The 17,033-nt window shown below is 39.6% G+C and overlaps 1 protein-coding gene and 1 non-coding gene across 4 annotated transcripts; both read right to left on the bottom strand.

Moving 5' to 3' along the window:
- Positions 1 to 778: 778 nt before the first annotated feature.
- Positions 779 to 11,795, bottom strand: lipea (lipase, hormone-sensitive a). Of its 3 annotated transcripts, none has more exons than XM_030412009.1 (11): positions 11,658 to 11,795; positions 8,167 to 8,414; positions 6,821 to 7,105; positions 6,456 to 6,546; positions 6,227 to 6,372; positions 5,941 to 6,126; positions 5,640 to 5,792; positions 5,269 to 5,413; positions 3,904 to 4,131; positions 2,482 to 2,873; positions 779 to 1,772 (listed from the first exon to the last, which is right to left on the bottom strand). In XM_030412009.1, the coding sequence occupies exons 1-11, from the start codon at positions 11,791 to 11,793 to the stop codon at positions 1,506 to 1,508; spliced, it is 2,277 nt and encodes a 758-aa protein (XP_030267869.1). In that variant the 5' UTR covers positions 11,794 to 11,795; the 3' UTR covers positions 779 to 1,505. The 3 variants fall into 3 exon arrangements, with proteins under 3 accessions (XP_030267869.1, XP_030267870.1, XP_030267871.1); XM_030412010.1 differs by having other exon boundaries at positions 11,662 to 11,735; XM_030412011.1 differs by lacking the exon at positions 11,658 to 11,795 and adding an exon at positions 11,329 to 11,479.
- Positions 11,796 to 14,380: 2,585 nt separating this feature from the next.
- On the bottom strand, positions 14,381 to 14,452 carry trnae-uuc (transfer RNA glutamic acid (anticodon UUC)). Its single transcript has one exon. It is a non-coding gene; the product is annotated as a tRNA-Glu (tRNA).
- Between the last annotated feature and the right edge of the window lie 2,581 nt (positions 14,453 to 17,033).

The raw sequence follows: 17,033 nt of genomic DNA, 5'->3' as shown, positions 1-17,033 counted from the left end.
GTGGCAAACACATTTCCCCGTTTGTGGGGGCTTTATGCCAGTAAAAGTATGCAAATTACATACAAACAGCACATAAAACAAACACAGACAGGGACAAATTTAAACTGGAGCAGTAAAGGGACATTTTTTAACACAAGGGGTGTTTTTGAAACTACATTTTCCTGATAATACTGATGTATTTTTTACTTATAAAATGAGAAGAATCAAATAATTGCACAATTTCACTTGATTGATTATTACAGCTCTTAACCTGAGCATGCTAAAGCAATATTTTGTTCTAAATTCAGTTTAACTTCACTCGAATTTACATTTGATAATGACACTCAAAAAAGTGTGGCTTTGGTTTAAATGTCTGAAAACATGAAGGTTTCTCTTTTAACACCTCAAATTTATGCATGAGCAACTCTGACATAGCAATAAAGGCCAACATTTGGTGGAGTTGAGTGTTGGGAAAGATTAAGCTTTTACTAATAACTCAAATTCCGAGACTGATCTCCTGCTCAGGTTAAGTATTATGATGTTTGGGGTTGAAATGTGTTCCCATGTGGTTACTTTGTCAGTAATCAATCTGCAATACAAGCTTGTGTACAGTAATAACAGCAACCATCTACCTGTGAAAACCCAATTCAGCCGTGTTTCTACATAAAACAAGCCGAAATAACCACTATTTATGAAACTACATCATTTCAAACTTACATGTATTTTACAATAGTAGCAGGGGCAAAAGGTTAATCAGGTGGCACAGAACAGGAACCTTCAACAAAACAAGCACAAGACATCCTTGCAGTTATGATTTAATCCAGACTTTAAATAAAACAAAACACAAAAAAAAGTTAAATATTGACATTAAGAAATAATAAGAATTATTTTACAGTTTTACAAGTTACATTCACACCCAGATATTCCTGGTAAACACAACACGAAGGCCTCCTCATCAGTTTGATGTAAACACTTGACAACCAGGTTCAACATTAAATCCAAATATAATAACACTACAGTTTGTCTGGACTGTTTTTCCTGTAAGTAAACCTTTAATCCTGGTCAGTTTGGTAACATAGGCAAAACTATGTTTCATTCAAATACATTACAAATACAGCAGCGCTTTGGATTCAAGGCACAAAAGCTTCCATTTCTGACATATATCAATGAGACGTTACTGCTCGGGCTGGTCATGGTGAACGTGCTGTATCTTGTTATTTTGTCATTGTGCGCTTGGTCTGGATCAGGATCCTGGTAGAAAAATACTGCATTGTTTCCTAATTTGTCATCTTTTAGGATCATTTTAGAGCTGGTTAAAGAGAGTTTTTAATGTCTCTCTCAATCATTATTGCCTACAGGAATTTTGTGCGGTAAAGGTTACGAGTGCAGGCTCCCTAAGCTTCCTCCACTTCAACAGTTTTTGTACATCTTCATACTTCTCCCTTAATTGTTTCCTTTTCTTGAATTCACTGCATCTCCCACCACATTCTCTCACATCTCTTTTTCACCCTAGAACAACAGCTTCATCAGCCCAACGGATTCGTACTCTGATGAGTATCTTCCAGCTTGGGCAGTTTGCTAACAGCAGGCGTCAGGTTTTCCTGCTGAAAAATCTTCCTCATTTGCTCCACGCACATTTCTGAAGCCACCTCCGTCTCCTTTGCGAGTTGCGACAGGCTGAGGAAGCCGTGAGGCAGGTCCTCCACCACCGTCAGACTCACAGGCTGGCCCATGTCTCGAAGCTTCTTGGCAAACATCACCGAGTCATCCAGCAAGGCGTCCAGAGCAGAGGCCTGTGAGGAGACAAGGAGAAATCAGGAGACAAGGATTGAAAAAAACTAAAGAAGTAGATGAGAAAAACAAACTCTGCTGGGAATTAGAGATTAAAGCTTGAATGATATTGATACTGATGTCAGTTATTGGGAGTTTTAAATCTCATTACAAAATATTGGTCAATAGTTATTGTTTCTTTTAACATGAACCTGGGATATGTACAGTGGGACATTTACAGTTGAAAAATCAACCCGTCAGTGCTCTCTAGTGGTTAAACTATGTAACACTGTTGTAAAAAACCTAGTTTGGTATTTCTACACTGACGTTTCTTGATGCTCATCACAAATACACAGAAACTGATAATCTGCAATGAGCTTTTATCAGCTTGACAGATTTATGACTTAGCTCTGGACCCAACAAGTATGAAAATGAATCTCGCTTAGGATGTGTGTGTTTGAAACTGGACCACACTGAGCTAGACAGAACATTTCCCTTTTTCTTTTTTTGCACAATTGATACAAATTAATACATTTGCCCGTTTCAGCCCCTTCATCAGCCTTTGGTTTCAAATCATGTCAGTGTTGTTTGAAAATCAACTTGACACGTAGTTAAAGCTGGTGTTAAGCAGGTAGTATACAGTGAGTTAAATGTCAGCACAGTCAATGTTAAAAGTTTTTCATGTTTAAAGTAAATTAAGCAATGTGATTAAACTGTCCTTCTCTCTCTTACCACTATGTGTACAGGCGGCAGGCCTCTCAGCAGGTTGTTAGGAGCCAGCAGGGGCGACACAAACGGGTTCCTGATAACGGGGGATGGAGTTGGCCGAACAAAAGCCAGGCACTGAGAGCGCATGGGCTCAAAGCCGTCTGGGTAATGCATGTGATCTCCGCCGTTGGGTGTAGAGGCGTGAGTGGGTGTTCCGCGAGTGTCGCTGCTCTGAGACCTCCTCGGCGCAGATGACAGCGAGCGTGTTCCACCTGAAGTCCGCATGGGGTCCAGAAAGGACTGGATCCAGTTGGAGGCTCCCTGGGTGAGATCACTGAGCAGCACAGCAGTGTCTCTGCCCAGAGAGCTCAGACTGCTGTTTCCCACCACAGGCTGCACCGTCTCACAGTCTGCACCTGGGAGGAAGATGATGTGAAGTGATTAATGAGGCTCTTCAGGATACAATCATGGCCTATATATGAGGTTTTTCAGCAGCCGCTGACAACACTGTAGATGTGTTGGTTTGATTTTTGTTGTTGGTAACAATATGGTAACTTAATGTTTGTAGTTGTGAAAATAAAAAAGGAAGGATCCTCCATTTTTTCTTTAATCATAATTAAACACACTTTGACACATCTTAAATATTTTGATTTTTTCCCTAACAGTGTAAAAAGTCACTTACATAACCACGATGAGTTAGTCCCTATGTGTGCGTGTTACACTCTTAGGCAATGTTATATAAGACAGTACATTTAAACCAAATTTAGAAATCAATCTATCTGGATTAAGTGTGCACATTTAGAAAAAAGTGATTTTTCCATGACTGCAGGCAATGGAAACAAACCTCTCTCTCATACATGGTGACAATAATTACACAGAGGTCAGCTCTCTGACATGTGATCTGAGATGAGCTCATTTCAGATTGCAAAAATCTGTCACTGGCTCCAAGAGCATCAAATCATGATACAATAATAATATGAGTCTCTCTATTCGAGGAAGTCTGAGATCTCCTGTTCTGCCCTTGAATAAAATCAAGAAAGATTAGAAAGACCAGTGACCGAAAGTTTTTATAGTGTCAGCCAAACCTGAAAGCCAATTAAGTGGTGCCACAGTGGTGAGGACTAAGCCAAGTGACACCATGGGTTGGTAAATCTAGTGTAGAAGAACTGACTGGTATTTCACAATGTTAAACAAACGTAGAAAATAATCCATTCCTTTTTCTGGATCTGCACCAAAACCAGAAATAACCAACAAACAAACGGACACAGGTGAGAGCAAAACCTCCTTAGCAGAGGTAATAAAACGGAAACCAACTGAAAGGATTTCGTGCAAAACTTTGCATATTATCCTCTGTTTTCTGTTCCAGTGGCGCCGTAATGTGCTCTTGTGTTAAATGAGGCATCAAACAGCACACACCTTCAGCTCTCTTATTGTACACCCACATACCTGCATAGGCATTGAGGCACTTTGTGAGAACACCCAGAGGCAACAGCGGGTCAATGAGCGTGAGCAGGCGGGAGGGCGAGGCGTCAGTGGTGAGCAAAGTGGCCGGGTAGGCTGCCATGATGCCATCAGGGACTCGGATGCCGCTGGATATGGCCTTCATGGACACGGTGATGCAGAGGTTTCCTCCAGCGCTGTCGCCTGCCAGACAAACCCGCTCAGCTGTGGAGCCTGAGACACACAGACAGAACTGTTAGTCTCTGAATAATAAAGATAATTTTAACTACATTCACGAAGAACAAGGATGCTAAAACAGGCAGGTTTTTATCCAAGACAATTCCATTATGTACTGAAACAAACGGTCCACTTTAGGATTACCTGCTTTCCCTGTGTTTTATCTGTTTGCTTTGTATGCCATATTGAACTTTGGACAGTTGTTGGACAAAACAAGTGAATTGATGATGTCACTTGTAACAAAACAAAGACTGAAAACATATTCAACAGATAACTAAGATAACAGATTACCATTTAACCTTTAATCTTATTATCATCAGTTCCATAATGTACCATCTTCCTTTACTATTCTCCACCTTTTCTCCACATGAACGGGTACATATGAGACATTCCCCTGTTCCATGATTTGATTATGTACAGATAACACTTCACATGCCAGTTTCAGTACATAATGTGCCCCTCCCAGTGGAGCTTCACACCACATATGAAATTAGTACAAAGTGTACATGTGCTGTCTACACCTGCAAAGGGAACATAGAGAATTTCTTAAGGTGTAAAAATTCTCTGTTGCTTTTTGTACAATGATATCCATGTAGCTTATGTACTGTAAATATATATACATATTATATATTCAACCAACAGCATTTTAACTGTTTTTCATATTTTAGTCTACTTTACCATCTTACTTACGCATACCTTTACAGTTTTCTTCAGTTATCATTTTATCTTCTTTTTTTCTTATCAAAAAGGTCAGAAAGTCACTTGCTCTAGCAAATTGAAAGCAGATGTAAAAACAAAAAATTTAACTGAATAAGTATATAAAAGGCCGTTCTGGCCTGGCTCATAGTGCTTTTTGTAATTATGTAACCAACCACGGAGTACACAACCTGCTTTCTGTTTACATCAACAAACATATGTCCAGTGCATGTAAACGAAAGTCAAGTCATATCCATTTTTGGGTTCGTTAGCACAGAGATTATATCTGTAACCATACTAAAATGCTCATCTTGATGGAGATCCTTTTTGTTTTAAAACCCACTTTGCATAAATACCCATGTATGTTGGACTAGGCCTCACACTTCCTGTTGGTTTAGTGTAGTCCCGTGTTGTCTGAGTGTGACATCATAAACATACCCAGGAGATGACAGTTATTCAGAGCCCAACAGTAGGCGTAGAAACATTCCTCCAGAGCTCTGGGAAAGGGCGCCTCGGGTGACAGAGAGTAGTCCACGGAGAGTATCGGTACGTTCAGCTCCTTTGACCAACTCCGAAGATAATTCTGACTCATTGGGAGGTGGACAGAGAACAGAAAACATTAACAGTTGTTTATTTTGATTGCATTTGAGAAATAATTTGGATGTTCGCAGACTGTGAAACACTTTGTAGGACTGAGTAGTAGTATTATCTTAATTGGATTAAGAGTATAAAAAGCATTAACCACATTTGTAAAAACATCTAATACAGATTAAAATACAGCAGTCTTTCACCAGGATTTCGTTCTGTACCTCATGGGATCTGGAAGTCTGGGCTACGAAGCCCCCACCATGAAAGTGGATGAGCAGCCAGGGGGAGCGAGGCTGCTTCTGCACCCAGGGGAGAACGGACATGGATATAGGAGGAGGATCGGCTCGAGAATATGATAGCAGCTCTTCACTGTCCTATAAAGTAAGTTATAAACAGAGATGAGCAAGAATACAACAAATTGTATCTTGTTAGGAAGTGACAAATACTTGCTTATATGTGTCAAAGCAAAATACTAAATATTTTTCCATTATATGTTCCTGTTTTAGACCTGAAGAGTCTCACCTGTCCTTCTCGCAGCTCATGGGAGATAAGGCGCATGTGGACTGGCCCGGGGCCCCAGTGGGCTAGCGGAGGAGACACGGTGGCTGTTAGACTGGGGTCTGAGGCCAGTGGGAGGCTTAGAGTGTCAGGAGGCAATGTCAGGGTGCAATTCACCTGCACTGGGCAAGAGGCTATTCTGCTGAAGCCCTGCACAGAGAGAGACATGCAAGAGAAGGCTGAGCAGTGAAAACATGAAAGAGGACATCAGCTAATGTGAGTCAGTGGAAGAATTTTTGACCCTGCCTACAGCTATAAGGCCAGACTCTGTGAGGTTCCAGAAGGACTTCCAGAACTGCATGTCCAGATTCTGGGTAATGCGTTCAAACTCCGCACCCCGCAACTCTGGATCAATGACGTATTTCCCTGATGTGAGGAGGGAGAGGGCTGCCATACCTGGAAGAAGATGGATGATTTAAAACATGAACATAATCTTCTATCAAAACCAGAAAGACCAAAAGACAAAAACGGTGACTAACCCAAGCCAGACTGCTGTTTCCCATACGTCTCTCCATATGAAACCATGCTTATGACAACAGTCTGGAGGAAGGGACGTAGAGTTGGTGAGAACTGTAAAAAAAAAAAGACAGGTTTAAATGTTTAAAACAGGTGACATATATCATTTCATGAAGCCAAAATTAACAATGAAGCCTCTTGAAAATAGTTTTAAAGAATCCTAAAAAAGTTCTGATGTTTAAATAAATGTTGTAACTAGATTAAAGGTGCTCAATAAACTGACAGAACAATCAATCATTTTGCGAAGAATAACAACTCCAACATGGTAAAATTAAACGTGTCGGTATAAAATAAAAGCAACTGTCACATGAAGTTTTTGCCTGCTGACCTGAAAGCCCAGACAGCGGCCGTAGAAACAGGCTTTGTGCATGGAGCTGTACTCCTGCACAAACTTGCGGCTCAGGTCCCTGTCCTGCAGGGAGTACAGCTGGCCACACTCGTTGTCGTTGATGAGCTGCTGGGCGAGGTGGAGAAGGGCACGCAGCTGACACAGAGCGCTGCAGTACGCCTCCATCTCAGAGGCATTGTGCTCGGCCCTGAAGAAGGCACTGTTGTAATTAGAAACAATGTAGCGGCCCTTCTGAATTATGTGCAAAAGGCAAGCCTGCAAGACCTGAAAGAAAGAAAAACAAATAGGCCTGTAAGCATGGATCAAGGATGAGGATGGTCTAATAAATATATAAAAAACAAGACTTCATTCTAAAAATAAATGTGCTGCATTAGATTTCTGACTATTTGACTGTTTAAATCTTTTTCTTCAACATGCAGCAAATATGTAATAAACATTTACCATAGACTGGGAGATGTCATTAAAAATCAAACAAAACTCTCACTGTGAAATGTCTTACAATAAAATGCTTGTTTTACATGTGAAAATGTGTCATATTAAAACAGTATTTTTGTACACAAAAAACAGTCGCATGAGTAAATATTAACTAAAGTTTAATGATTCATATATTGAGATTACAAAAACAAATGCACCCCAAGCTGCAAGTAGTAACATGTTGAGATGAGAGGCAACAGGTTTCAGGGGAAATTAAACTACCAAGTATCATGAAATCTAAGCTACTCATCATCTTAATCACACTTTCTTCAGTGAAGTAAATATACACGGTTTTCAAAAATAATTAATGATGTTTCATAAGCAAAAATGATTTCGATTAAATCAATTGGCATTGGTCATTCTTAAAATATCAAAAATCCAACTAGTTTTAGTTTTCACTGTTTTCTGACGCTGTAAAGACCAAATTATATGAATGACAACAGTAAATACGCTTGTTTCTGTTTCCTCTATACTCTTTCCAGGGAGGTGGACCATTAGCGACACAATATTACCACCACAGCTAGATAAATAAGTAATTGTCCATTTTGACCTCAATCCCAAATCAAAACATTCCCAACACAAGCACCATAAGGCATAAGGGTATAGATCTAGCCCCTTTTATCATGATCAAATAAACAAATATGAAAAACATCAATATTAGTGCTGAAATCATTTCACAAACCAAAACTGAGACCAACAGGGCAGGATGTGGAAAAAATACCAAAATAGGTCCTGCCACCACTGCATTAATCACAGAAGAAACACTGATAGGCTTAATTCATTAGTACAATCACATCTCAAACATCAGCCTTTAGTGGAACAACACAACTAGTTAGTGGAATTAGTCATACCTTAACCAAGGTGCGGTAGCCATTCCCAGGCGTTTGTGCATCAAAGTCATAATGATGGTAGACGGCTGTGAAGCTGCAGACCACAGGCTCCAGGGCTCGGCCGTGCTCCTGAATCTGTCTTATACACGTGACCAAGCGCTCGGCAACATTTCCGTACGGCAAATCAGAAGGCCCACACATAATAGAAATGTTGTCTTCACATACTGTTTCTAAGGCAGCGAACACCACCGTGTAATCCATGTCTGAGGCTGGGGGAGAAAGAGAGACAAGAGCAGTGTCAGGGATTTGTTTAAACTCCTCTATTTATTGGCCTGAGTAGCTATCGACACAGCAGACATGTGATGTGAACTGTACATCTTAAAGCAAAGAGTCCGTAACCTATACAGATTCTAGTGACATCATCTCCTGAAAGAAAACCTATTGCTTTGGTGATTATATTCTTATCTGTTTGGTCAAGGGTTGAAGTCCCAGCACAGCCTGAGGATAGCAGTTTATAAAGAGGCCATAAAGACAAGCTGACTGTGATGGCATCGAGAGCTGGAGAGCATTTTCATTAATGGTCCAGATAGAGCATAAGCTCACAGCTCTGTACAAGTAATTCCTCTTAAATGTCAGTAAAAACACAAAGAAAAAGATGAGATAAAATGACTGAAATGTCGTCAGAATGATTGAAAATATTGAAAACTTAAACATCAATACTCTGGGTTTTCCAGATAAAGGACAAAGACTGACTGAAAATTTAACAGCTTTGGGTTCTGATGTGAAGCCGAAATTATAACAAAGGGATAAATGGAAATTTCACCATTGGGTTTTCTGACAGCTCAACTGAAAGTGAGAGCCTGTTCTGCAAATCACAGAGGCCCCATTGTAGGTTCCTGGAATTAAGCTAACACCAGAATAAATAGTTACACAAAGTGTCTCTTTTCCAAGGGCATTTCAAATTCTGTTAATATTAAGATGTTTAGCCTAGTTTAGGCTTGGATGGTATGATGACACTTTCGAATATCACTTCGACTTAAGAGATAATTCTAATGGAGGAGCCTGAGTGATAATCAATTTTCAGGGCCAGTGCCGACGCTGATATTAAGGAGTAAAAACTTTCAATATAAACACAGTTTTGCAGTGACCCTAACCCTCAAATATAGTTGTCAAACACTCGTGTGAGATGTACCTGAGGCAGGATATGTTTCAGTTTAACAATAAAAAATAATTGTCTAAATGACATCAGTGCACTGAAACAGTTAACCTCACTGGTTCTTTAGTCATTCATACCTAATTACCTCAAGAATGTTTTTGTGAATTTAAATCTAAAAAAAAGGTTGCATATTGGCCAGACTCTCATTTTATAAATCCTATGGAGCAATATTTTGGCTGACATTAGCTAATAACAAAAAAATTGGAACTGGCAAAATCAGCAGCAGATAAGAAAAAAAAATGTCAGCATAGAAATATCATGGCGACACGTTTAAGATAATTTAGAGACAGTGTCACCATTACATGGTTTATAGAGCAGTGAGTCTATTTTTCATATCTAAAATGTCTCGATCAGAAAATATACTTTCAAAATAATCACACTAACCCATATATTTGTATTGTAGGTGTTCATGTTGTAAGTGTGACAAAGCTCATTCACTAGTCAGGTAATTAATTTGCCAAGAAAAGATCATTTGACCCATAAATCTCAATTTCCTTTGCTGATTTCCCCCCCCAAAAAGTACTATACTAGAATATATATCAATACAAAATCACACATACCATGAGAGAGGATTTTATATGATTGTAGTTACATCACCAAGCTACATCAAAACCCTTGTGTGAGTATTTGTGTAGGAGCTTCTGCAGTGTGGCTCCAAATGTTATGAAAGTGGAAAAATCTTTACTGTGTCAACAGCAGCTGTCAGTGTACATACCCTGGAGCGGGGAGATAAATCAGGACACTACTGTTGATGTCACAATGTTCATACACTGGAGGCTTTATCACAGTTTTAACACATGCCTAATTGTGTTTTTCGGTTTCGGCTCAGCAGGCTCAATGCGGCGCATTTTAGGCTTTAATCTAATCCCAAACTCACAATTGTAGAATGTGAAAAACTCCTCAAGTCTTTTAAATATCCCCAAATTCCTGCAAGCAATACTGAAGACATAACATCACAGTCCTTGCTGAGTTGCTACAGCTCTGATAACAGATAAACATCTGTCTCAGGGAACTACAGCAGAGAGGATGATTATTTGTGGTTATAATTAAGTGCCAGGCTCTGAAACCCTGTTATGAAAGCAGAGATACAAGAGATTCAGCAGTCAACCCTCTAATCTCTGACGGCATCCTCCCTTTAAAGCCTATTGTTAAACTGTAAAATATCCTGTCTCTTTTAAAGATCTTTGTCCCAACCACATGTGAGGGATCATTGCAAAAAAAGAAAGTGAGTATAAAAGTTAATATATAGTTTTAGGAACTTTTTACTGCCTAATATCTATATTGTCTGACAATATCTGTCGGAGAGAACATCATTTAAAACAGGATTCTTTTATCTATGGCTTTGTTGACATTAAATGTGCAATAGGTAAGAATTTAAGGTAATTTAATTCAATGGGCCGCTTGGTTTCAATGGGAATGTCTTTGCACCTGGTATCTAGTTCTTCTGTATAAATCTATGGGCTTGATATAAGGAAGCAGCAGTTAGCGGTTACCCTGGTGATGTGCTGCCCCCTATTTGTTTGGATAATGAATTTGAGGGGTGGTGTTCACACATATTGCACCCTTAACAATAACACAGACAATAATAATAATCCAACAGGGTTATTTTTTAAACTTTCAATTATTAGTGGCAGTAACAGTATTTGGCCAATACAGCAGCACACAATCATTACAACATTTGAGCAACGAATAAAACGCTTAATCAAATTAAAGATTTAGAGCAGCCAGGTGTTATTTCTGACTTCAGTCCATGAGGTGTAATTTTGTTTTCAGTTTCTGTTTTGAATAACTCATAGCCCCTTTTGTCTCCCAGCTGAATCTCACCATTTACCCAAATAGCCTGGGCTGTCATCCAAAAAAACAAAAACGGCTGATCATGACGTAAACCTGTCAACAGGCTCGCCTCTGTCACTGTCCCACACTGATGTCCGATATCAGTTACCAGCACAGATATCGGCTTCGCTTACTGTTTAAAGCCCTCACTCCTGGGTAGGAGCAGGCGTTGTACTTCCTACATTCCTTCACACAAACGTCACCGGTAAAAATGCTGCCAAAACCGCTCTAGCTAGCTAACGAGCGACCGTTTGCTACCAGTGACAACTTCACCCACAAGTTCGAGGAGTTCTAACCGTCACCTCCGCCTGTTGCTTTCTGTTTTACAGCCACGTAAAACCGCTGAAACGCGATGACATCGACTCATACTCGTCACCAACATCCCTCGTCGCGACAAAACGCTAGAAAACAAGCCAGACACGACAGATATGTGTACATAAATACATGTGTGTTTTCCTCTTACCGACCCGCATCCTCTTCCTTGATGTTCTGCCGGTGTGTGTGTGTCCCGCAGAATGCTGGGTAACGTCATGTGAGCGGAGCAGAGCGCGAGGCAGAGAGGCAGCGACGCGCGTGCCCACTTGGGATTCTGTTAGCATGATGAATCAACAGGTAACGTTAGGCTAGCTAATACACACAGACACACACACACACACAGACAGGAAGGTATTATTAGGACTCACGGTCGGATTTACATGATAAAAGTGTTAGAAAGACACGTTTTATCCCTTGGTATAAGTTTTATGAAAGTAGCAGTGATTATCTGATAAATACAGCAATTTACTGTATACATGATAGTTTGTCAGGGAAGGTAATTTCATGTTAGCATAGTGCTATTGTAATTCATAGTGAGCTGCAAAACAATTATGGAAGCAAAATCATACCTGAAAATGCTCAATGTCAATCAGAAAATGACATTTTTAAAGCTTTCTGAGTCAGAATTATGAGATACTAGTCAAATTTTGAATTGTCAAAGTGCTGTCACCACTATGTTTTGTTTAGATGTAATTTTTAAGGTGCAATATGTAAGAATTGGCCACTTGTTGGATCCATACTCTCAACAAAATTATGGGGCACCATTTTACCAGAGGAGCTGCCGTTTGCTAGTTAGCTCTGTTAGCAGTGCAGCTATCTGTCCTGGCTGGGAACTCGGAGCACCTGGAAAGCTTTGAACCATGTTATTTTAATCAGGTCACCCGGATAGACCCAAGTTGCAAATGCTTGAGCCATATATCGTTGCAATTAGTGTTTGAGAGAGAGAGAGAGAGAGAGAGAGAGAGAGAGAGAGATGATAAAGGTGGAGTTCTTTTCTGCAATGACTCTGAATTCACTGAATACACATTTAACCCATATCAAATCAGTTGACTCAAAGCTGCTGATAAATAAAGATTGCATATAGGTAACAATAAGTACAGTAATACCATAGCTTACCTTTTTCTTAACAGAGTAGTGACTCTGGCCTTTGTATGTAGCTGGTCATGGGCTGATAACGGACCTGACTCCACATGCATCTCACTGGTTCCTTCTCCTGCTCTCTCTCTCTCCTCTCCTCCTGTCTCTGTCCCTTCAACCTCTTCATCTCTCTCTCCTGTCTCATCCTCTGTTGAATTTTTAAAATAAAGTATCAAGTAAGTCTAAGTATACTACTGAGTCATGACCTAATATTTTAATCCCATGTTTAGTCACATTGTTACTTATCCATCCAAACATCCAAATAATATTATTGATGGATAGTTCATACTGTGACTGAACATGGCCTTCAAATATTCTGATTCATTGCATGTCCTTTCATTTTGTTTGCCTCGGCTACATTTACAGTAGATTACAGGTTAGCATATCTGTTGCATCTGTAGGCTCGTTCACTATTTACTACGTTGCATCTTTGCTCTGATCCGCTCAATTGCCGATCTAAAAATAGACCTGCAGTCACATCGCGACCGTGTTTACTTTCGGTTTTAATGAAAAGAAAGTTAAGGAAAAAAAATACCGAGGACATGACCTCGGTGTCCTCAATGGTGACTACTGCCCTGCACACACACACACACACACACGGCGCTTCTCAACACACAGATTCAAATTTATGCACATTTTCGCCCCACGGCAAAAAGTGACGAATTATAGTCCTAATAATTGCATGAATGCTTTAAGTACAAACATATGGCATTGCAAATAGGAGACGGCGCTGCTTCTCTCCTCTCATATAGGCACTGCCACCTCACACAGGCTTCAAATCCTGTGTGACCGCGCCCGCTGTGACACAATAAATATTTTATTAATATTTGTGAATTGCAGTATGTATTATTACTTTATTCGAAGCTATACTATAGCGAAAATTATAACAAAGGCAATGTTTAAAAAACATTTCTTAGACAAAAAAAAAAATAAAATAATTCTTGCCAAAAAAAAAAATCTCGCCAAAAAGACTGGGGGAACGCCGTTCCCCGCGTCCCCCGACCACTACACCCCTGACCCCTAGGACCTAAAATCGGAAAAAATAAGTTTGGAAGTGATACCCTATACCATGATACCGTGAATCTCAAACTGCATCAACCTTACGTGTCACTAATAACATTATATAATGCTCTCACTTTGACAGTAACAGTGAGTGAGTTAAATGGGATTCAGACGTAGGTGACTTTATTATTTATGCCTTTGTTTTGCCTCATACAGGTCAAATTGTAGGTTCACGGTTCAAGTATTATCATATGTAGAATAAAAAGGCCTGTATCCTGCTGATTATCCTTCCAGTTTACAGACATCTAATTTGACCATGATTAATCATATTCTGTGTGTTGTATGTCATTCTTGCACCTCACCGCTGTGCAAACTCAGAATACACCTACGAGTTATGGCTGGAAGAAATGAAGTACATGCTCACTGCAGCCGATCATTCTCTTTTTTTGTGTGTATTTGTTATGATGTTATGGGAGTCTCTAGTGGCCGTCGGATCACTTGCAACAACCTCGGCATAGGTTAAGTTTTGCTCTACAGAGTGGCTCAGTTAAGAGCTCAGCCGAAGTACAGGTGCTGCTTATACCCAAGAAAGCATGAGGTAATTTCAGGTTTAAATATCCCTCTGGGATCATGTGGTACATCAAGTAGTTGGGATGAATGGTCCTCAAGGATGCTGCATATTGAATTTGCACAATGTAAACAGAGGACCACTATTAGATCAATAAATCATAGTTCCCATACCGGGAGTCGAACCCGGGCCGCCTGGGTGAAAACCAGGAATCCTAACCGCTAGACCATATGGGATCTCTTGCAAGTTGAGGATGCAATCACACGCTGTTGACAGAGTCAGTCTATTGATGTTCATATTGGATAAGATAAGCTGTAGGTTTTATGAGAGTTCAAGAATATCACATTGGTGCATGTATCAAAGGTGACCTTAGTCATCTTGTGTTGTCTCAACATTTCCGTGTTACTTGCTTAGTGTAAACCTAAACCCGTCCTTCATTCGACTGATCTCCATGCAGGTTTCACTGCTTTTATTTAGCATCCTCTTCTCTGCAATTTGACACCATAAACAGACTGTGAGGCAGACGAACATGCAGTGACTTTTCCCTAAACAGCTACATTCAGTAGTGGGAAAAATACAGTTGTATTTGTGGTGCCAAGTCTCAGACTACTTAAATCCTCCTTACAATCCTACAACAGCTGTGTCATCTTTTTAAAAAAATATATATAAGTAACATTACTTATGTGGAGTGTGCATGTGTGCAGGAAAAAAAAGCTGAGTCACTGAACATTTCCTAACTTTGACATATTTTCCATAATAGACATAAGTCTGTCGAATCAGTCTACAAGCTATTGTCTGGGACAAGCACTAATCCCAGAGTAAACACTGAAAACTTGTTAATGATCACGATCACAGGAGTGCAAAAATTCCAGGCTTTATTTCTTTTGTGTCTGACTGTCACTGATGTTTGTTCCTCTCTGTGACTCAGCGTTCTTTACTTTAAATCATTTGATATCTAATTTAGTACTTGATAAAAATGATGATAAAGAGATTTCACGGTCTGTGACATAAATTTGTAGAGTGACAGATTATATATAGTCTGGTGTCCGAGTTTGGTGTGCCCCCAAAAATCCAGTATTGGTCGCCCTCTTATCAGATTTTCTGGAAGAATAAATATCCAGTATTGAGTGATAATGAGGACAGGAAGGCAGTTTGACCCGTTTGTCTTCCTTACTGGAAAGAAGCGCGTGCACCCCAGACATCCCCTCCTCTTGCGGCACTGCACAACAGTGTCTCTGTTGAGCCTTCATTGCCACTATAGATGTGTGTTTAGGTGACATTGACTTGTAAATGAACTTTAGTTTGGACAGGCTCTTTCTTTTCCATGAGTCATTTATCAATACCGTTGCCTCCCTGCAGGAGACAATCCCTATAGTTACAAATTAATCAGCCATGTCTGCTCATATTGTTTATAGTATAAGTCCTATTTGGTCATAAGGAAATGTGCGATCATTTTCTGGAAATCCAGCAATGTCAAATTGCCTTAGCAATTCTACAGAAAAGAGAGTGTTTGGATAAGTATTTCCTTATAACTTGTTTCCTGGTATTTATGTCATTGAAGATAGATAGGGAAGTTAATTGACTAAACATATTTTCACTGATTCTTAATCTCTACTGTTTGACAGGTTTTCTTACTCTGTCATGTCCAGCCTTTATATCTGGATGTGACTTTGCTGTTTTTTATATCTGTGTTAGTGTGGTAGATAACACGAAAATAGCAGAATTGTTGAGAAATTTTAAAAAAGTCTGACGTTCACCCAAATCTTATCACATCCTCATTATCACATGTCTTTTTCACTAAATTACCTTGAAGTCTGTCAACACGTGTCTGAGATACATAAATAACCACATTAACAAAAAAACAAAGCCCTCTTTCTTCCTTCCTGTTACAATGAACTGCATGAAACAGACAATAAAACTTTACTTAACACATCAAACCACAGTGAAACCTGCACAGGCAGTTTCATGCAGGTGTCTCTTTCGGGACACCGGCATGGACTTCAGAACTGTTTGCACGGCAGCTCTGTTGATAGTTTAGGAATAAACTGGCTGCATTGATTGCTACCCTTAAGATACATCTGACACCTGCACCTAAGGTCAGTGGTAATCATAGGGTCTCTGCAAGGGCATCAGTCAACAAAGCTTTAAGGTCAGGCATCCAAGGAACCAGATCAGTCTTGCTGCAGGCCACTATGGAGGTTTGGGTATAAATAAAAGAATGACCTCTCTGTAAAATCATCAGAACTACATTTACTTGAGTCACGAATACAATTGTAGATCTGTTTTTTTCTGTATATCGTATTTATTTTCAACGCTATCTAATGCAAATATCATATCGTCTTAAACTACAGATGCACAATATATGTTGGAAAGATGAATTTAAGGCCCAGTAATGGGAAATTTACATTATTGGTTATCATCTGATATTGAAATTATAGCTGATGGTATGAAGCCAAATTGCTGTCATTGACTTTACAATGAAAAAAATTCTGCAAGTTTTACAAATGTTATTAAAGCTACGTAATATTAAGTCATCATATTTTCGTCACCCTCAGGTATGCATAAAGTGAAGGTTAGGAACGTTTTTTTTTTTAGATACAAAAATGTGAAGTTATCAGTTATCTTAGTGGTATCAGCCATGAGAATCATTAATTAGTAATTAGTGGTATCGTCTGAAAGAAAATCTACAAAGTTCATTCTTATTTTAAACATGTGGTATTGAAAAGGATCAAAGTATTGATACTTGGGTGCCGTTTAGCTCAGTTGGTAGAGCAGGCGTTGCATGTACAGAGGCTTCCTCCTCGCTGCAGTGGCCCC

This window comes from Sparus aurata, chromosome 3 (genome assembly GCF_900880675.1).
Source record: "Sparus aurata chromosome 3, fSpaAur1.1, whole genome shotgun sequence".
In the NCBI taxonomy this organism is placed as follows: Eukaryota; Metazoa; Chordata; class Actinopteri; order Spariformes; family Sparidae; genus Sparus; species Sparus aurata.
Note: the sequence above shows the minus strand (reverse complement) of the source record. Positions and strands in the feature narration are given on the sequence as shown.

Bases quoted from the DNA above. Each gene is read 5' to 3' on its own strand.
- lipea (XM_030412009.1), bottom strand. From the start codon at position 11,793: ATGCTAACAGAATCCCAAGTGGGCACGCGCGTCGCTGCCTCTCTGCCT. The intron at 8,415-11,657 runs GTAAGAGGAAAA...TTTCTCCCCCAG, and splicing joins AAGGAAGAGGATGCGGGTCG to CCTCAGACATGGATTACACG. The intron at 1,773-2,481 runs GTAAGAGAGAGA...GTCTCCTCACAG, and splicing joins TGCCGCCTGTACACATAGTG to GCCTCTGCTCTGGACGCCTT.